This window comes from Lacerta agilis, chromosome 6, assembly GCF_009819535.1.
Source record: "Lacerta agilis isolate rLacAgi1 chromosome 6, rLacAgi1.pri, whole genome shotgun sequence".
Classification (NCBI taxonomy): Eukaryota; Metazoa; Chordata; class Lepidosauria; order Squamata; family Lacertidae; genus Lacerta; species Lacerta agilis.
The window spans coordinates 92,102,582-92,123,423 of record NC_046317.1 but is presented as its reverse complement, the minus strand read 5'-3'; the positions used below and the strand labels follow the sequence as shown (position 1 = coordinate 92,123,423).

At 50.5% G+C, this 20,842-nt stretch overlaps 1 protein-coding gene across 1 annotated transcript; it reads right to left on the bottom strand.

Moving 5' to 3' along the window:
- Positions 1 to 1,384: 1,384 nt before the first annotated feature.
- LOC117049153 lies at positions 1,385 to 20,690 on the bottom strand. The gene is made up of 5 exons (XM_033153849.1): positions 20,513 to 20,690; positions 15,057 to 15,153; positions 9,481 to 9,642; positions 7,467 to 7,598; positions 1,385 to 1,965 (listed from the first exon to the last, which is right to left on the bottom strand). The coding sequence occupies exons 1-5, from the start codon at positions 20,597 to 20,599 to the stop codon at positions 1,829 to 1,831; spliced, it is 615 nt and encodes a 204-aa protein (XP_033009740.1). The 5' UTR covers positions 20,600 to 20,690; the 3' UTR covers positions 1,385 to 1,828.
- Positions 20,691 to 20,842: the final 152 nt, after the last annotated feature.

Sequence of the window (20,842 nt, the reverse complement as noted above, 5' to 3'; positions counted from 1 at the left end):
TCAATGAACACAAACAGCCACCTTTGCTTTCCAGATATTTGGGGCTACAACTCCCATCAGCTACAGCCAGCATGGCTATGGGATGCTGGAGTTGATGTCAGTGCAACCGTTCTGGGTGGGTCTGATGGGAGTTGTATTCTTAGAATCATAGAATCACAGAGTTGGAAGAGACCACAAGGGCCATCCAGTCCAACCCCCTGCCAAGCAGGAAACACCATCAAAGCATTCCCGACAGATGGCTGTCAAGCCTCCGCTTAAAGACCTCCAAAGAAGGAGACTCCACCACACTCCTTGGTAGCAAATTCCACTGTCCAACAGCTCTTACTGTCAGGAAGTTCTTCCTAATGTTTAGGTGGAATCTTCTTTCTTGTAGTTTGAATCCATTGCCCCGTGTCCGCTTCTCTGGAGCAGCAGAAAACAACCTTTCTCCCTCCTCTAGATGACATCCTTTTATATATTTGAACATGGCTATCGTATCACCCCTTGACCTTCTCTTCTCCAAGCTAAACATTCTGAAACTTGGCAGGCACAGGGTTGTCAAGGGCTGGCTTGCAGGAGAAGTGATGAGTGCAGCCTCCATGCTTAGAGGAGTATCACGCTGAGCGGGAGGCAGATGTTTGCATCACAGCCTGCTGGAGAAAGGTGGCTGGGATCTCCGGCTCGCCACTCTCGGGCAACCGGGCACTGCAGGGCAGGCCAGTAGTGTTTTCAAGCGTTGTCCTCTCTGTCTGTGTGCTCTTTAAGGGGGAGCATGAGCAAGCTGTGTGAACCTAGCAACACTGTCTTGCCTTTCATGGTTAGGAGTAACCTGGATCAGAAAAAAGGCCCATCCAGACCAGCAGTAATGCACAATCGCATACTTAGGACTGTGCAGACTTTGGAACTCTCTCCCACAGGAGGCAGCCGTGGCCGCGGCCACCAACATGGGTCACTTTAAAAGAGGATTGGACAAGGAGGAGAGGCCTATTGAAGGCTACTGGCCATGGTGGTTATTCTCAGTTGGAGATAGCAGTGCTTCTGAATGCCAGTTGCTGGGAAGCACAGGAGGGGAGAGTTGCTCTTGTGCTCGGATCCTGCTTGCTGGTTTCCCACAGGCATCTGGTTGGCCACTGTGGGACCAGGATGCTGGACTAGATGGGCCATTGGCCTGATCCAGCAGACTGTCGATATGGGATCCCTGGTGCTTCCAGCGACTTGAGCTCCTAAAAGGAGCTGAGATTCTTTTTGGATCCAAAGTTGCTGGAAGCTGCAAGGACCGAGTTGGGAGACGGCAGCTTTGCATGCATTGACCAAAGGAGCCGCATGGTGACAATCCTGCTAGAACCCCAGGCGGTCCCCCCCCCCTCTTCCCTACAGCTACCCAAGAGAGATGCAAACTGCAGCCTGATGTACAACGTAGTGTTTTATTGCATGGAGGGAAAGAGCAAGACTGCTTAAGAGGAGCCGCTGGAAAGGCCACGCAAAGAAGCTTAGGTCCAATCCAGTCTCGACTGACCTGGTGACCCTGGCTGTGCTGGCAAGGGTTGCCGGGGGCTGTAGTCCAGAACAGCCAGGGGGCACCAGGTTGGCAGAGGCTGTGCCAGTTTCTCTGCAGTGGAACGGAGATGGCTGGTGCACATGCCCGACCTCCTCCTGCAGCTCCAGGAAGGCAAAGGCACATTGGGTGGAGTTGGGAAGGCTCGGGCCAAGGGGAAGTGATCCAAAGGGGTCTGGTAGGGGCATAGGCAGTGTGGGAGGCGTCACCCTGGCTGCCACCCTCGGGGCGGTCAAATCTGCCTTGAACGTGCAGGATTCGCGGCTGCCTCTCCCCGACTTCCGCCTCCACGCTCTACTTCTTCCACTCGTTCTTGTCGTAATCCCACTTGGAGGAGAAGCCGTCCACAGGGTTCATGCGCATGTCCAGCATGCGCTTGATTTGCTTGGCCTTCCACTCTTCGGTCAAGGTGTGCGGCTTCGGGGGGTACACTGTCAAGGCAACGGGAAGGCCGAGTGAGGAGGGCAAAAGAAAGATAATGAGCGGGTCACACCGCACTGGTTAGGAGACCCTTGATGCTTCCCAAACCCTGTTATTCCAGGGTGGTCAAGGGGTAGAAAGACAATAAGTAGTTTGTTTGCTTGGGGAGGGGGGTGGCGGTGACTGGAAGCTGTGGCCTTCCAGATATGGCTGGACTCCAACTCCCATCAGACCCAGCCAGCATGGCCAACAGTGAGGGATGATGGGACGTGTTGTCCAGGAACATCTGGAGGGTCTATAGGTTTCCACCCCTGGTGTATGGTTGTTACTCCATATGTAAGACCAAAAAGTGGATGGGGGCCCAAACACACACACACACACACACACACACACACACACACACACACCCTGCCTTGGGAGTGCAGAATAGAGCACAACAAAGTTCCTAGTTGGGCTACAACCTTGACCACATCCTTTCTCAGATGTCAGTCCCAGAGAGTTCAAGGGATAGGGATGTGTAGGAGGGAAGCTTTAATTGATAAGTATCCTGTAAGCACCTATAAAACCTGCAGCTTGTGGGTGCCACCTTAGCCTGTTTTCAGACAAATCCTCTTATGGCCCAGCCACACCTTAACAACAAGCAAAGCAATTTCATCTGAGGCTTTTAAACAAGAGGTTGGATAAAAAAAACAAGAGGTTGGATGGCCACCTGTTGGGGATTCTTGCAGGGGGTGGACTAGATGGGTCGTGGAGTCCCTTCCAACTCTACAATTCTGTTATTTGCGCTTTGCAGGACAAGTTTAATCAACTGGCTAATGGAGTAAAACGCATACACTATTTAATCTGCTAAGATTTATTTCAACACAAACAAGAGCCCTGCAGCTGGATGAGGTCAAAGGCCCACCTAGTGCTGCAACATCTTTCGCAAAGCAGCTAAGCAGATGCCTTTGGGAAGGACAAGAATATCACAGCCTTCTCCCCCCTTCTGACTCCCAGCAAGAGGCCTGCATCTTCCAATAATGGAGGTGCATAGCCATCAGGGTTAGTAGTTCTCTCCTCCATGAATTTAATCCTCTTTCAAAGCCATCCAACTTGGAGGCCATCACTATCAGAGTTGTAACTGCACTGCGTGAAGTCCTTTCTTTTATCTGTCCTGCATAGAATCAGAATCCTAGAAGTATAGAATAGGAAGGAACCCCGGGATCACCTAGTCTGACCCCCTGCAATGCAGGAATATGCAGCTGTCGCATACGGAGATCGAACCTGCAACCTTGGCGCTATCAGCACCACCTTCTAGCATTCAGCTCCGTGGAATGTCCCCGAGTTCTAGTGTTATGAGAGAGGGAGGAAAAAACCTTTCTCTGTCCCATTTATCCACACCAGGCACATTTATACACCCCTCTATCACGGCCCCTTTCACTTGCCTTGTCTCTGAACTAAAAAGCACCAAATGCTGTAGCCTTGCCTCATAGGAATGCTTCTGAATGCCAGTTGCTGGGAACCACAGGAGGGGAGAGATGCTGTTGTGCCTACAAGAATCTGGTTGGCCACTGAGAACAGGATGCTGGACTAGGTGGGCCACTTCCTGGTCCAGCAGGCACCTCTTACGTTCCTACAGGGGAACTGTTCCATCCGTTGCTCTTCTCCAGCTCTGCAACATCCTTATTTTTATTTTTATTTTTTGCTTGCCCTATGAGAATCCGTGGCAAGTGATTGGGCCCACCCTTAGCTTTCTAGGCGCACTTAAAAAAAATAAAATGCAATTCTGCATCTAAAGAAACTGAATTCTGCCTGGGATGAAGTTTTCTTCTGCAACCTCCAGCACAGCATGCAGAGTGAGAAAGTGGGTGCGCTAATTTCTCTGTGCCCCTCCTTGCCCTTTTGCCGCTGGGCTGTGCACGCAAACTGAGCCCCACCGGCCCTGTGGGTTTTCTACGCACCAGGCAAGCCCCGTGAAGGGGAACGGCCCGGAGCTGTTGTTGCTGCAAAGGCAGGCAACAGAACTGGCCTTTCTCCTCTTTTCTGAGCCCGCCACCCCCCCCCCCGCCATTCCACACCCCTCACTTGGCAGATGGGCTGTTATTGCAAATCCAGGAAAACAGCTCCATGGGCATCAGACCAGTGTGAGGAAAACAGCGGCCCCTTTGTTCCTCCCCACCCTGATTTCCAGGAGCACCGGCCGGGCTGACATGGCTGGCTGTGGGTTGTTTACTCCCCAATGGTCCAGGAACATCGGCTGTGGGCAGAGAGGCCTGGCCTGGGGAATGGCTGGGGTGTGGAACTAGGAGAAGCATGTGCTCCCTCTGCTGGAAAGCATCTTCCAGCAGCAGGAACGCTGCAGAAACCTAAGAGCTTTTTCAGGACTGATTGAGGCAGGTAATTTTCCAGCCGTGGGTGCAAGGCTAGAAGCAGGCACCTTCCAAGTTGTTAGCTTTGGGGCCTGACGTGGGGACAAAGCGATCTTCTAAATGCTCGGGCCTGTCGGAGGCAGTAGTGAAGCTGGACACTGGAAGGAGATTCAGGATAGGTTCAAGGATGTGTGTAACGAATCGGATCTAAGTTAAGGGGTTTTCAGAAACCCACGGTGTTTTATGAGTTAATGGGCACCCCAGTTTGAGTGGCAGATATCCCTTGGTAGACGGGACATTCCGCTCTTTAAAAGGAGGGAGCAGCCTAGAGAGGGAAGAGTGGTGACTGGAAGAAGGAGGGCATGGGGCCAGGATAGGATACGTTGAAGATGTGTATATGATGCTGAAAGAAAGAGTTTACACTGTTATGAAACTAAGCTTATAAACCATTACTGAAACCGTTATGTTCTGAAAGAAATAAAGACTTCTTATTGTTGAGCTAAGAAAATATCATCGTTCATTTGGTCCAGCGAGTTATGTATGCTCATGAGGAGGTGAACTCGGGGAAAGGACAAAACTGACCTGCAGGGTGATAGTTTGTGTCTTGGAGTTCCCTCAGGAGGGGCTAGCGGGCGGAAACCCTGGTATTGCCACAGAGTTGCTAAGAGGGCTTAGCTATCTGATATAGTGAGGGATCTAATGAAAGAGAGACCCCGAACTGTAGGCAAAGAGGAGTTAACCCCTGAAGCCCAGAGCGGAGGATATAACCGGCCACGGCCGCTGGACAGGAAAACTCCCGTTACTAAGAGATCCCCAGATTGTTAATAAAAGGGGATTGACATCACAGACGGACCTCAGAGGGACAGGTGGGGTGGACTGAAATTTGACCCAGAACACCTGATTAGAAATTCACTTAGTAACAAGGGGAGAGGGTGAAGGGGAGGTTCGTCGCAATGTGCTTCTTAATGCAGCGCAGAGTTAAACTAGGGGACCCGCTCCCCCCAGGAGGCAGTGATGGCCACCAACCTGGATGGCTTCAGAAGAGGATGAGACAAGTTCGTAGAGGAGGAGAGGGCTATCGATGGCTACAAGCCAGGATGGCTGTCCTCTGTCTCCACAGCTGGAGGCAGCAATGCTTCTGAATAGCAGTTGCTGGAAAACGCAGAAGGGGAGAGTTGTTCTTGCGCTTGGATCCTGCTTGCAGTCATCTGGTGGGCCACTGTGAGAAGAGGATGCTGGACTAGATGGGCCAATCGGCCTGATCCAGCAGACCCTCTTCTTGTGTTCTTAAGAGATCACAACTCCCCACATCCTGGCTACATTTATTCCAGAAACTCCAACCAAGGAGGAGAGCTCTGGTCGCCCCGTCTCATAAAGGATTTTGCAGAGCTGGGAATGGTTTCAGGAGAGGGCAGCTTGGATTATCCGTAGAAAGGAAGGGCTCGAGGCCTTTTAATTTACGCATCCACCCACTCTCTGACACACATATATTTAAGTCGGTGGAGGCTGAATGTTCAATAGAGCAGAATGAAGCCGCGGAGTCTTGCCTTGGCCAGATGCTCTGCTCCACTTCAAGCTGCAGAGGTTGGAACGCCGTTTTTTAAACGCTCTGTTACAAATGTAAAATAATAGTAATCTGCCTGCACTTGGAAACCCAGCACATCGAGACATGTTCCTCTGATACGCTGGTTTTCTACTTGTTTTCTTTCCCTGTTGTGCTACATTTCTGCTTGGTTCAACACCCATGAGCATTCAGATGTGTTATCCTCCACTAGCAATCTGAAGCGGCCCAGTCTAATTGACCCGCCTAATTCTGACCTCATTCTGCTTCATGTATAGATTTGGCCTAAGTGGGGAAATGGCATTTGCAGAATCACGAGCAGCGTGGACCAGGAGCGAAGGCTGCCTGCCTCGAGATCTCTTTTCCCAAGCTATTATGTCTTAGCACAGCCCACGTCTGCAGCTGGGCAGTGGGAGCACGACCCAGACGAAACGAAGGTTGAAGCATTGAGGCAGCCTGGAGAAATCACCCATCAAGAATGGTAAAAGGAAGAAAGGGAGGGAGGGAAGGAAGGAAGGAAGGAAGGATTCAAGCAGCCAAATTGGCTGGATTTCCACCGATGTCTCACCTACCGAGACAGATAAATCCAGTCTGGTTCAGACACAAAGGAGGAAAGAGGTCCTGTACAAGGAATCTTTGCCTGGGGGGGGGGGGATCTGGTTAGGTGCTGCATCAATTTGGGCATCGATTTGGGGAGGGGCCGCGTAGCTCAGTGGTAAAGATGATGCATGGCATGCCAAAGGTCCCTGGTTCAATCCCTAGCATCTCCCGTGGGGAAAGCCCTCTGGGGTGGAGAATTGCTGCCAGGCAGAGTAGAATCACAAAGAAGGGACCCCCCAAGTGTCATCTAGTCCAACCCCCTGCAATGCTGGAATCGCAGCTAAAGAATTATTGGCAGGCGGCCATCCAAACTCTGAGTCCAGCACCTTCCGAGTTAGGTTATTTTTTTTACACAGGAACACATCCAGCTAGTTACAGGTAAAACAGAATTAAAAAATAAAAAAATTCTTTCCAGTAGCACCTTAGAGACCAACTAAGTTCTTGGTATGAGCTTTCGTGTGCATGCACACTTCTTCAGATACAGCCAGCTAGCTTATACTGAGTCTGCCATTGTTCCACCTAGCTCAGTGCTGTCAACACTGGCTGGCAGCAGCTCTGCAGCATTTCAGGCAGGGGCGTTCCCAGCCCTACCCAGAGATGTTGGGGGTTGAACCTGGGGCCATTGGCGTGCAAGGCAGATGCTCAGACTATGGCCCTTCCCTGTGAGAGAGGCTTCCAGCCCTCTTGAGTAGATGAGCCCATGATTTGGCTCAGCATATGGTGGCTTTGGAAACAAAAAAACAAACAAACCCTGAATTGAAAGTACCATACTTCCCCCAGCACAGGTGAGGCTCTGTGCTTTCAGCAGTTGTGCATTGGAGCAAAATTCCACCAGTGAAGCCACCGTCTGGCCCAGCAATGCGGCTGTTGGAGGAGGCAGCACCGGTTGTATTTCTGCATGACTCACAGGTGCCCAGGAAAGGGTGGGAGCTTTATATAAACACCACTGGGATTCTCATCCACACCACAGCCGCCGCCCCCCCTCCTCTTCCCGCTTCCGTACCATGGACCCGTTGCCACCAGACAATCAATGCCGTGCAGCCGATGAAAAAGAAAATTCCTCCGAGGACCGTCTTCCACTCGTTAGAGGGCTTGGTCATCTCTGCATAGCTCTGGTGAAACTTGATCCGATACACTGCAAGGCAAACGCAGCAGGGTCACGATCCACGCCACCCACCTCCCCTGCTCAGGCTCTCTGTGCCTTCACTTGCCTGCCCCTCCAGATGATTGGCAGGGGTGCCCCGGCTGTTCCCTGTCTCCCAGCCAAAGTTGGTAGCTCCAGGCAGGAGTGGAGAAGAAAATTCAGAAGTGCAGGGTCCCCTTTGTGAACGTCACAGCCATGCCCCCTTCTAAGATTATGCAACAATCCTATCATTATACAATAATAAGAATTAAGAGATGCAGTGCAACAATCGAATCAGGTCTCTAAGTGATGCCTTCCAGCTAGATCTGCTGTTTTCTGCAAATGATTTGGAGTGCTCTGATATTTTATTTTTGGAGCGCCTTAAGGTGTGTTCCCCCTGAAGTTACATTTATACATAACAAAACTTGCCCTCCATTCTCTTGAAAACGAAGTGCTTTTTCTTTGGAGCAGAGAGAACAACAATTCCTCGGTGTCCTTCCTGCAAACCTTCTCCAGAGTGACCCCAGGAGCCCGTCCTCAGTGGCCGACTCACCTCCTTTCCCCCTGATTGGCTCTGAGTAACCTCTCAGGGTGAGAAAACTTATTCTCACGGGCTTAAAAGCTCTCCTTTCATGCTGATGAAAATTCTTCAGCACTTTGGAGCACATGCTCTCCAAATTTTTGTTTGCAATTTTTGCTCGCTCACACATTTTTTGTGAGCAATTTCTCCAGATAAGATGCATTTTGTATGTTAACTTTCATTAATACGCTCACTTTCCCCCTAATGGATCCATTTTTATACACGTGGCATGTCTGGAGAGCTATAGTGGGCACCTATCTGTCTCGAGAGACAATGGAGTGTGCCTTCGAGGGTGAAGTCAAACCGCTGCATAAGCAGCACTGCAGTGACCTCCCTGGGGTGTGGAGGTCCCGGGCTGCCCAGACCACAAGACCACCCCCTCTTGGTCTTGCTGAGGTGGTCTAAAGGAAAGCAGAGCAATGCCTTTGGAGAACTGCATTGCAGAATTCAGGTAAGTGTGAATTTCCATGGGGGGGACGGGGACGTATCTCCCTTTCTTGCAGAAAGTGTGATTCAGCTTTAAATGTGAACTGAGTTAAATCACTCCCACATCCCCAAAGGCTGGCAACTTATGCTGCAGCCTCTATCTTGTCTGTCTAGTGGGGCTTGGCCCTACAGAGGCTGCCCACAAAACATCGTCTTGTGAAGCCAGGTTGGCCCTGTGGGGATGCCCAGGTTGCTCCAGCCCAGCAGGTCACCCACCCACCCACAGTGCTGTCAAGTATCCCGTTTTTCCCAGGATTCTCCCTTATTTCAAGCAGTTTCCCGCTGCTCTCCCTTATTTTTTATTTCCCTTAAATTTCCCGTTTTTAATGGAAGCAGCTCCTCCCCTGCTGGCCAGGGACTGGGTAGGAAGACCTCGCCTACTTGGAGAGAAAAGCCTCAGCCCTCAAAGCAAGTGGGAGCCGTTTCCCGTGCTTACAGGGGGGTGTATTCCTCCCCCTGCATCAGCCCCTATCCGTTGCCGCCGAGCCCCTCAGCCGGCCAATAAGGTTAGCTGGCGGGCAGAGCCTGGCTGCCTTTGAGCAGCTGCTGCTTCCTGTCCTGTTTCGATGGGATCAGACAAGAAGACGATGGGGCTCCATCGCGCGGAGCACATGGCTGCCCTCCTCTTTGCTCCGCTCCGAGCCGGAGCCCGCTTGGAGTTTACATTGCTGCTCTGCCCACTTTTGCTTCTGGCTCCGCCCACCACTGACATTTGACTGTTCCAGGGATATTTGAGACTGCTGATCCCTTATTTTCAAAACCGAAACTTGACAGCTATGCCCACCCACCCACCCACCCTCCTGGATGGGCCAGTCTGTTGCTACATACGGGCCACTTTCTCCTCGTTGCTCAGCTGCTTCCAGGATCCTTTCTCTTTCTCCTTGAGGGCCTTCTGCGAAGTGTCCAGCTCCTTGCAAAAAGAGGTATCCGGAAGTGGGAAGCTGCGCTTGTCATAATACATAGGCACCGAGAGATCTTCTTGGGCTGCGACTAGGAAGAAAGAGGAACAGCAGAGAGGAGCCTCAGCATGGCTTGGACACATCCCCACACCAGCCATGAGGGTGGCCACTTATGCATTCCCCCCCTCCAAGCTAAAAAGTTGTAATTTTTGCATTAAAATTGCATACACTAATTATAGGGATGCGGGTGGCGTTGTGGTCTAAACTGCTGAGCCACTTGGGCTTGCCGATCGGAAGGTCGGCGGTTCGAAACCCTGCAAAAGAGTGAGCTCCTGTTGATCTGTCCCAGCTCCTGCCAGCCTAGCAGACTGAAAGCACACCAGTGCAAGTAGATAAATAGGTACTGCTGTGGCAGGAAGGTAAACGCATTTCCATGCACTCTGGTTTCCGTCACGGTGTTCTGTTGTGCCAGAAGTGGTTTAGTCCTGCTGGCCACATGACCTGGAAAAGTTGTCTGCCGACAAACGCCGGCTCCCTCGGCCTGAAACACCGCAACTCCATACAGGTGAAACTCGAAAAATTAGAATATCGTGGAAAGGTTCATTTCTTTCAGTAATTCAACTTAAAAGGTGAAACTGATATATATGAGATAGACATGACATGCAAAGCGAGATATGTCAAGCCTTTATTGGTTATAATTGTGATGATTACGGTGTACAGCTGATGAGAACCCCAAATTAACAATTTCAACTTTGGGGTTTTCATCAGCTGTACGCCACAATCATCACAATTATAACAAATAAAGGCTTGACATATCTCGCTTTGCATGTCATGAGTCTATCTCATATTTTAAACTCCATTAGCTAGTGAAAACAATTGCTTACATAAATGGATTTTTCCATGATATTCTAATTTTTCAAGTTTCGCCTGTAGTCTCCTTTGACTGGACTTAATTGTCCACGGGTCCTTCACCTTTACCATTTTTTACACTAATTATATTGGCACCACTGCATTAAAAAAATACTAAAAATTAAAAATGTTTTTCATTTCATTTCGCTTTTAATTTGTGCACTGCCTTTCTATCATTTAAATAGTACAATATGTCTCACCATAGAATCACATAATTGTAGAGATGGATGGGGCCCAAGGATAATCTAGTCCAACCCCCTGCAATGCAGGAATCTCGGCTAATAGCAGGGGAGTCTGTGACCAAGTGACTCATCAACCCCTGCAAGAGCCCTGCAGGTCCCCCTTCTCAGGGGTCTTTATCTTGAAACCGGAATTGTATTTAAAAAACAAAACAAAAAACCATTTTTATTAATTTTCCAATAAAAAAGCCAATTAACATATCCATCAAATTATAATAACAATCCAATTAAAAACAATAAACTAAAATTTAAAAAACAACAACCAAATTACAATCCAAATTATTAATTTTTCCTGGCTTCCCATAGTCTGCACCTCTGAAGTATATCTCCAATATCTTCGTTCCTGCCTCCTTCTTCTTGTCCTCATATTTTCCACATTCCGATCTTAACGCTTTCTAAAGTTCTCCTTCCCTGGCTACGCGATTCTTGATCATGTCAGAAATCATATAGAAACCGGAATTGTATTGGCAAGGCTTTCACATAGGGGAGAACTTCAAACAAAATACTTGCTTAGACAAGACAAGACAAGCCAGATATTTAGGAAGTTGAGGCAATTTTAATCCGTTTTAGTGTTTTAACTTCTGTATGCTTTACAGTATGGTTGCAATTTTCTCCTTGCATTATCTTTTTGTAAACTGCTTTGAGGTTTGTTTTTTTTATAAAACCAATCGATCGGTGTATAAAGTTTATGAAACAAAATAAACTAAGAACCCAATTGATTTATATTGGTGTTTTTACGACTCCATTTCTTATGTGTGTGTGTTTTTTAATTGTACTGCAATTTTAATTCTATGGAACGCAAATGGCAATACAGCAGTGTGCAATAAATATATGTAAGGGATAAAAGAAGCAATAAAGATTACGATCGAAAAGCCTGCTGCATGTAGCCTGGCACGTTATGGTTGCTACAACGAGCAGAAAAATTGTCTTGTGGTCCATCAAGACCCTCAGCCACTTTCAAGTGGTCTGTGGGAGCCTCTGAAACAGACGACCTGTACTCTTGACACCCCTTCAAATTAGAGGCTTGTAAAGCAGGCTGCAGGGGACACAGGTGGCGCTGTGGGTTAAACCACAGAGCCTAGGGCTTGCCGATCAGAAGGTCGGCGGTTCAAATCCCCGCGATAGGGTGAGCTCCCGTTGCTTGGCCCCAGCTCCTGCCCACCTAGCAGTTCGAAAGCATGTCAAAGTGCAAGTAGATAAATAGGTACTGCTGTGGCAGGAAGGTAAACGGCATTTCCGTGCGCTGCTCTGGTTCGCCAGAAGCGGCTTAGACATGCTGGCCACATGACCTGGAAGCTATACACCAGCTCCCTCGGCCAGTAAAGCGAGATGAGCTCCGCAACCCCAGAGTTGTCTGCGACTGGACCTAACGGTCAGGGGTCCCTTTACCTTTACCTAAAGCGGGCTGCATGGCCAAGCTAGGACCACCAACCCCTCTGCAGCTGAGTCTTTCTGTCTGAGGATTGAGCTGGGTTTTATACAACTTTGAGCCATGTGGAGAGAGAGAGAGAGAGAGAGAGAGAGAGAGAGAGAGAGAGAGAGAGAGAGAGAGAGAGAGAGATGTCTTGCCCTTTTTCCTTGTGCCAAACCATCCCTCCAGATGTTTTGCGCCATCATCTGCAAGGAGCACATCTGACGGTCAAGGTAACCATTTTCTCTGATAAAATGAAACTCAGGGAGGCTTGTATAAACCCAAGCAAGCCGAATGTTACCGTGAAATAAACGGCAGTAAAAACAGCATCATAGACGTCATCAAAACACAATCCTTCTGGCGACAGCAGGCTCAAAACAGGATTGCTTTTAAGTCCTGCATTCTTTTGAGCCTGGAGTTAAACTGCTCAGAGGGGATTCTGCCATTCCCTATAGGAGAATTCTGCCCATATCACAGGCCACCTGATGGGTGAAGCTTAGCCTGTCTGTGGTGGAGATCAATCTATAGGGAAATATCTCTGTGCTCAACTGCTCCTGCTCCTCATAAGGCTTGGTTGCCAAAACCCTTTATCCTCTTGGTTGCCCTCCTCTGCACACCTTCTAGCTTGTCAACCTCCTCCTTAGATTGTGATGCCCAGAACTGGACACAGTATTCCAGGTCTGACCAAGGCAGAATAGAGTAGGGCTATGACCAGGGCCATCTTAGAGGGATCGGCCGCCGTGGCGCGGCGATCCCTCGGCGCCCCCCGGCGTGCCGCCTCTCCGCCTGCCTCCCTCCTGTGCTGGCTGCCCCTCGGGGGGGGGATGGGTGAGCGGGGGATGAAGGCGTGGCGCTGGAGCAGTGCGGGGCTTTGCGCACCCTTCCAGTGCTCCAGCTGGGGCTCCGGGAGGCGAGGGCGGCTGGCTTTCAGCCCGCCCGCCCGTGGGTGCAGGGGCGCCTGGTATGCCGGCGGGCTCGCGGGGGCGCCCCTGGGGGGCCCGGCGCCCTGGCGCAGCATGCCACCAGCCCCTATGGACGAGACGGCCCTGGCTATGACTTCCCTTGATCTGGACACTAGACTCCTGTAGATGCAGCCTAGAATATCATTCACTTTATTTGCTGTTGCATCACGCTGTAGACTCATGTTAAGCTGTTGGTCTACTAAGATCTCTAGATCCTTTTTCACCTGTACCGCTAAACCAGACGTCCCCCAGCCTATATTTGTGCATCTGATTATTCCTGCAGAACCTTGCAATTCAAGCTGCTGATAAGCCATTGTCGGGTGACTAGTATTCTAGTGTATTTTTAACTCAGCAAACATACCGCCTCGGCTTTGAAATCAGCACTTACTACTGCCGAGTAAATAAATATAAGGAGAGCCAGAAGCTACATGTTCAGCCTTCTGCAATATGTCATGATTGGGGGGGGGGGCGCTCAGCAGAGATCCTTTTTATGGAAACCGGGGTGTCAAAAGCTCATCCCTAATTTTGTTTGCAAAATGCTGGTGAGTTATGTGTGCTGCTTGTGGGGGGGTGTTTTTTTTTGGGGGGGGGGGGGTGATGGGGGTTGCTACTGCATTTTCAGTGTTTTATCTGTTGTCTTTGCAGTTCTTCCAAATATATCATTACCAGTGTAGTTTGCTTCCTTAATTATACTGTGTCAATGCAATGTTACTGTTTTCGCCATTACGGCGATTAGCTTTCAAGTGCAAGTTGTAAGGAGGGAAGCTGTCTTGAGGCTGGCTCCCTCTTTTCCGCCTCCTTTTGGGGTTCAACAAGCTGCAAAGGTTTTGTAACTGGGTCGCACTGGACCGCTTAATGCAATCTTCATAGAATTGTAGAGTTGGAAGAGACCCCCAAGGGTCATCTAGTCCAACCCCCTCCCACGCAGGGTTCTCAGCTGAAGCATCCATGGAAGATGACCATCCAATCTCTGCTTAGAACCCTCCAACGAAAAGGCCCATTATCATGTTGCCACTGTGCTGTATGTGTCTTTATCATCCTCTGGACCTCTCATGGAGGAGGCACATGAAGAAGGGCCTCAGATGATTGTCTCCGGGTCTGGGTAGGTTCATAACTTGGAATAATAGAATCATAAGATTTGGACAGGTCCCTGCGGATCCAGCCCCCTCATCCAACCCCCTGCAATGCAGGAATATGCAGATGTCTCCTATGGGGATCAAAAGGGACGTCGTTTTGTGGTTTGGTTCAGGTGCCAAAACGTCCCAGGTCGGCCCTGGGTAGGATCCGCATTCTATACAGTCTTGGTAAAGGTAAAGGACCCCTGGTCTACTTTATCTGTTGGTGATTGGTGGGCTACTTAAAAATGAGGCTGCAGTCTAAATGGAATTTTAAATTGTATTTTAATCTACCTTTTAATGAATTGTTATTATGTTTTGTTGTGATTTTATTGGTGTTAGCAGCCCCGAGCCCGGTTTTGGCAGGGAAGGGCGGGGTATAAATAAAAATTTATTATTATTATTATTATTATTATTATTATTACTTGCACTGGAATGCTTTCAAACTGCAGAAGGTGGGACAGAGCAACGGGAGCTCACTCCATCGCGGGGATTCAAACCACCAACCTTCTGATCGGCAAGCCCAAGGGGTTCAGTGGTTTAGACCACAGCGCCACCCGTGTCCCTATTAACAACACCCAGGGCTGGGCAAAACACTTCCCTGCACCTGAAAAAAAGGTAAAAGGTAAAGGAGCCCTGGACGGTTAGCCACATCTTCCCCATACATCTAAAGCAACACGATGCCACTTTCAACTGTCCTGGCTTCCCCCAGGGAATCGCGGGAACTGAAGTTTGTTCTGGGTGCTGAGAGCTGCTAGGATGCCCCTACTGCTCTAAGAGAACTCAAGCCATACCACCCCCCTGTTAGAAGGGGACCACTCGCCCCAAGGACAACAGGAACAAGAGATGACAGCAGGAGCATCACTTACCATGCCCACCATGCCCATGGGCTGCTCGGACACCAGCAGCAGCCAGGACCCTTCTTCCGGTCAGGATGCCCACCCGCAAGGACGGAAGCGACAGCATCTGCAGGGCCAAGGGATTTGTTACGGGGAAAAAAACAGTATAAGTGTAAGAAACGGAAGAAAGGGGGGAGGGGAGTCGAAATATGATGTGGAAGGATTCAAATTTATGTTTCGTGTTTGTTGCAAAATGAAAACTATAAATAATAATTTTTTAAAAAAGGAATTTATTACTTATTGATTTATCATATTTTTATCCCACCCAGAGCAATAATCATAGAATCACACGATTTTAGGGTTGGAAGGGGACACCAAGGGTCATCTAGTCCAACCCCCAGCAATGTATCCAGCTGAGATTCCTAGATGGACTAGATGACCCTTGAGTTCCTTCCGATTCTATAATTCTACGATTTTTTACATTCTTATCCCACCTTTTCCTCCAAGGAGCTAAAGATGGTGTATGTGGTGCTCCCTTTCCCATTTTATCCTCACGACAACCCTGTAAGGTACTTTAGGCTGAGACACACACAAACGCACCCCCCTGTGCACGTTAAATCTATGTTCAGAAGAAGTATCTGGAAAGGACTAGTAACCCTGTCGTCTGGCTGTGGTTCACACTCCAAAACTTTACGAAGCAAGGACAGGACAGCAAAGTCGAACCTCCATATTCAGGGGATCTCTACCTCTGGTGACCATATGCTGGGAATAAATAGCAAGAGAGAAGCCCTTTGCTCCGTTTGTGAGCTTTCTGGCCGCGGCTGGGCTTGGATTGCGGGGCAAGGTGGACTTTCCGGGAACTGCACTTTTTACGCTCCAAAGTCCAGCGCTTTGTGACACAGGACCCGGGGGCCCAGGGACATGTGTGGGAAATCCGTCAAGCGGAGCACTCGTGTGTGTGGTGTGCGCATCGTGCCCTGGACAGAGGGACACCCGACACCCTCCAAGATCTGCCACATGGCAGGAGAAGCTGCTTTCTTAGTGGCCGAGTGGAAAGAGGGTTGTTGTGAATAGAAGGACATAAGAAAGAGGGTCTGCTGGGTTAGCCCAATAGCCCATCTTGGCTAGCATCTTGTTCTCACAGGGGCTAGCCAAGCGCATTTCTCCCCTGTTGCAGTTTCTTTTTTCTTTTTCTATGTAATTTATTTATTAAATTTTCTGTGTCACAATTTAAAGTACTCATTTTTACATCCTTAAGATATCAGTGGCTTCCCTTCTTCTCTTTCCATGGTTCATTTTACATATCATTAGTCCAGGGGCGTTCCTAGCCCCTTGGCTGCTGGGGGCGGGAAGCCAAGAGGCACCCCTGGGGGCGGGGCATCGCGGTGCGTGCGTGCATCATGACGTCATGACGCACGCGACGCCCCGCCATGGGGGTGCTGGGCGGCGGATTCAGGAGTCTTTGCGGGCTGCAAAGACTCCCGAATCCGCCACCCGGGCTCCCTTGGCGGAGCGCAAGTCGGGGCAGGGAGAGTGATGGGCCAGCGAGGAGGGGGTGGCACCCCATCTCACTGGCCCGCCCCTTGCCTCCACGCCGAGCTGTGCCGCTGGAAGGGGGGGCTATTTTCGGCGCTGCTGGGGCGGAGCCGCAAGGGGGGGTGACGGCAGTGCTGGAAATAGCCTAAAAAGAAAAAAAAATTAATTAATGTGTCACCCCCAGCAGGGGCGCTGCCCGGGGCCCACCGCCCCCTCCGCCCCCCCCCCCGCGATAACCCTGCAATAGTCCTTGCATATTTTACAGAAACTATACCATTCAGTATTCCATTACTGCATCCATCATAATGCTGCCAGCGTTTCCAGCTGTACACAGTTATTTCCCATATATTCAATAAACGTTTTCCAAACTTCTCTAAACATTATGTTCTTCTTCTTCTCTTATTCTATATGTTAGGTCTGCAAGCTGTGCATATTCTGTCAGCTTACGTTGCCAATCTTCTTTGGCTGGGACCTTGCTCGTTTTCCATTTTGGGGCTGACAAACCACGGGCTGCAGTAGTGATGATTATGATAATATTTATAATAATATTTATTATTTATTATTTATACCCTGCCCATATGACGCGGGTCGCGCTGTGGTCTAAACCACAGAGCCTAGGGCTTGCAGATCGGAAGGTCGGCGGTTCGAATCCCTGCGATGGGATGAGCTCCCGTTGCTCGGTCCCTGCTCCTGCCCACCTAGCGGTTCGAAAGCAAGTCAAAAGTGCAAGTAGATAAATAGGTACCGCTCCGGCGGAAAGGTAAACGGCGTTTCCGTGCGCTGCTCTGGTTCGCCAGAAGCGGCTTAGTCATGCTGGCCACAAGACCCGGAGGCTGTATGCTGGCTCCCTCGGCCATTAACGTGAGATGAGCGCCGCAACCCCAGTCGTCTGCGACTGGACCTAATGGTCGGGGTCCCTTTACCTTTACCTCAGGAGGGGAAGGTTATGAGCGGGTGGACGCTGGTGGCACTGTGGTCTAAACCACAGAGCCTAGGGCTTGCTGATTGGAAGGTCAGCGGTTCGAATCCCTGTGACGGGGTGAGCTCCCGTTGCTCGGTCCCTGCTCCTGCCAACCTAGCAGTTCAAAAGCACGTCAAAAGTGCAAGTAGATAAATAGGCACCGCTCCGGAGGGAAGGTAAACGGCGTTTCCGTGCGCTGCTCTGGTTCGCCAGAAGCGGCTTAGTCATGCTGGCCACGTGACCCAGAAGCTGTACGCCACCTCCCTTGGTCAATAAAGCGAGATGAGTGCCGCAACCCTAGTGTCATCCGTGACTGGACCTAACAGTCAGGGCTCCCTTTACCTTTAAGTTTCCCTGTCCATATGAACAGCATACATCATAACCTTTTTTGACGCCTGGGAATTTCTGTCTGAATTATCCCCAACAGAAAGGAATCTGGTTTTTTGTTTTGTTTTTTGGAAAGTACTTTTTTCAATTCATTATGGATCATTTCCCAATACTCTCTTACCCTTTTACAAGTCCACCCCATATGAAAGAGCGTTCCCTCAACCTCTTTGCCTCTCCAGCACTTATATGCAGCTTCCAGCAACAGGTATTCAAAAGCATTGCTGCCTCCAACTGTGGAGCAGAGCAGAGGCTGTCATGGCTAGGAGCCTTCGATAGCCCTCTCCTCCTTCATGAATTTTCTAATATTTACGAGCCTCATTCGATCAGGGGAGCTTAACCTATCCAGGCCTATGTGCACACCAAGCCTTCAAAGCACATGTAAAGCACATTGCCACTCCATCATCATCATCATCACCATCACAATAAATTGTTATTAATATTTATTAAATTTATTCGTCACTTTTTTGCCACGATTTTGCCACTTTTTTTCATGCGTACATTAAAACCAGCCTTTAAAAATCTAAAAGGCAAAATCTTTTTTGTTTTTATGAACAACATTCAGGGCCGTCTTTAGCATATGCGCTGCCGGGGTGCAAAGATCCGCCCAGCGCCCCCAAATTTAGTTAATTCCGTGTGCATGGCACCGTTGAGAATGACAAGCGCCGGCTTGGCGCATCTTTGCTAAATGAGCACACAAAGTCGAAAGTCCTTTAGTGAAACAGTAGGTACACATTTCGGTAATACCTAGGCATGTATTTTGTTTTTCTAGCTTGATCAAAATTATTTATTATCTCATAACAGGTAGATAGTTAAGAGCTTAGGCGGCTTCAGCGGCGGGTGCCCCCCAGAATTCAGCGCCCAGGTGCCCTGCGCCCCTTGCCCCCCCCCCCGGGTAAAAATGGCCCTGACAACATTAAAACACCCCAAGCCAATCCAAAGACAAAAAGGGGTTCCTTTTGCCTGGTGCCTAAAGATATGTAATGACGGCGGCAGGTGAGCCTTTCTGGAGAGAGCATTCCACAAGCCGGGAGTCACCACCAAAAAGGCCCCGTTCTCGTGTTGCCCAACCTCCGGACCTCCTAAGAATCCTTGGAACTATAGTTCACCCCTTAAAGGTAAAGGGACCCCTGACCATCAGGTCCAGTCGTGTCCAACTCTGGGGTTGCGGCGCTCATCTCGCTCTATAGGCCGAGGGAGCCGGCGTTTGTCCGCAGACAGCTTCCGGGTCACGTGGCCAGCATGACAAATCCACTTCTGGCGAACCAGAGCAGCGCACGGAAACGGCGTTTACCTTCCCGCTGGAGCGGTCCCTATTTATCTACTTGCACTTTGACGTGCTTTCAAACTGCTAGGTGGGCAGGAGCTGGGACCGAACAACCGGAGCTTACTCCGTTGCGGGGATTCGAACCGCCGACCTACTGATCAGCAAGCCCTAGGCTCTGTGGTTTAACCCACAGCGCCACCTGGGTCCCTCTTACAGAGCTCCAATTCCCAGCCTCTTTAACAAACTACAGTTCCCAGGATCCTTGGGGGGAAGTCACATGCTTTAAATGCACAGTGTGTGCGCAGCCCTGGATAGGTCAAGCATCCCTAATCCTGCAAGTCACAGCACAGCCCTCTTTCCACCCTGCTTCTGTCCACACTTGGAGGGTGTCAGCTGCCCGAGATACAGGCCCTGTCTCCGAAACCAGACTGGCAGTGGGTGGGTTGAAGGGAGAGAGGCTGGCAGAATAAGTGGTCCACCTGATGGCAGCTCCCCCAGTGCCAGAGGCCTAGAGATCTGGCTACCCTAAACACCTGAAGCCGCCTTTCTCCGGCCACACCTGCTGTAGCTCGGCCAGCAGGAGTGAAAGTGGCCTGCCCCCCCCGGCCCTCCAGCGTCCCAGCAGCCCCTGGTCCTGGCCGGCAGCCACCAGAGAAGGTGGCCGCTGTGGAGGACCCGTCCTGTCTGACCTCTAGACACGGAGAAAGGCACCCGAGGCAGAGAGAGGGTTCAGGGTGGCCCTGGCACCGGGGAACAGATACCCCAAATCTCTTGCTGGGCACTGTGGAGCAGGCTTTCTTTTGCCCTGGAGGATTCCAGGCAGTTTTTAAAGCAGGGATAGGATCCATCTGTTTGACATTTCGGGGATCCAAGCGGAAACTTGTGGGGGGCACAGGAAGGGGAGTTGCCCTGGCATTGCCAGAGGAGGAGAATGGAAGCCAGGCTTTGCCTTACAATGCCAAACTCTTACAAAAGTTACTTTGTTCCTGAAGAAATTCTGGACTCCTCCATTCAAGGCCTGGAGGAGAGCAAAGAAAGTTTCCAAGGCGAAAGGAAACGAGAGACGCAGCAGGAAAAATGCGTCGTGGGAGGGAGCGCAGTGCCCAAACCTTGGGTCCGGAGGGCAGAAATTTGGGACAGAGGAGGCATCAAGGGCGCAAATCTGCCTCCCCAGAGCCAGATGGCAACCGGGCTTTCCCGTTATGTGCTGGGGCCCCGAGCCGAGCAGGAGGGCAGTTCTCCCAGCCTGGTGGTTCAGAGGTGCCAGGCAGCACCTACCTAGCCAGGCCGTTGTGCCCCTGGTAGAGCTTGGAGGAGGGCGAGAGGGAGGCTACTCACCGTGGGACAAGCAAGGAGCTGGAGCGGACGACGTGGGAAATGGAGGCAACAGGCTTTCTCCGAGAGCAACTGCCGGGAGGCTGGCATGCAGCCAAGGCACAAAACAGCTGCCAAAGACTCTTATTATAGAACAGACCCCGGCGCAGGCGGGCAGATGGAGGGATGTACCAGGCCACTGGCTGGCCGGCTGGCCGCTTCCCCTCTGCAGCCCTCTGGCTCCAGGAGAGGAGGACAATAGGGGGGCTCCTCCTCATCTGCAGACACACACCCCTCTCAGACCCCCAGTACAGAGCATTTGCAAGGGCGGCCGGTTAAGAGGAACAAGGAGAG

Excerpts from the sequence above, each read along its gene's own strand:
- LOC117049153 (XM_033153849.1), bottom strand. The coding sequence starts at position 20,599 with ATGCCAGCCTCCCGGCAGTTGCTCTCGGAGAAAGCCTGTTGCCTCCAT. Across the intron at positions 7,599-9,480 it reads CAACGAGGAGAAAGTGGCCC|TGTATCGGATCAAGTTTCAC; the intron begins GTATGTAGCAAC and ends TTTGCCTTGCAG. Across the intron at positions 1,966-7,466 it reads CTGGTGGCAACGGGTCCATG|TGTACCCCCCGAAGCCGCAC; the intron begins GTACGGAAGCGG and ends TTGCCTTGACAG.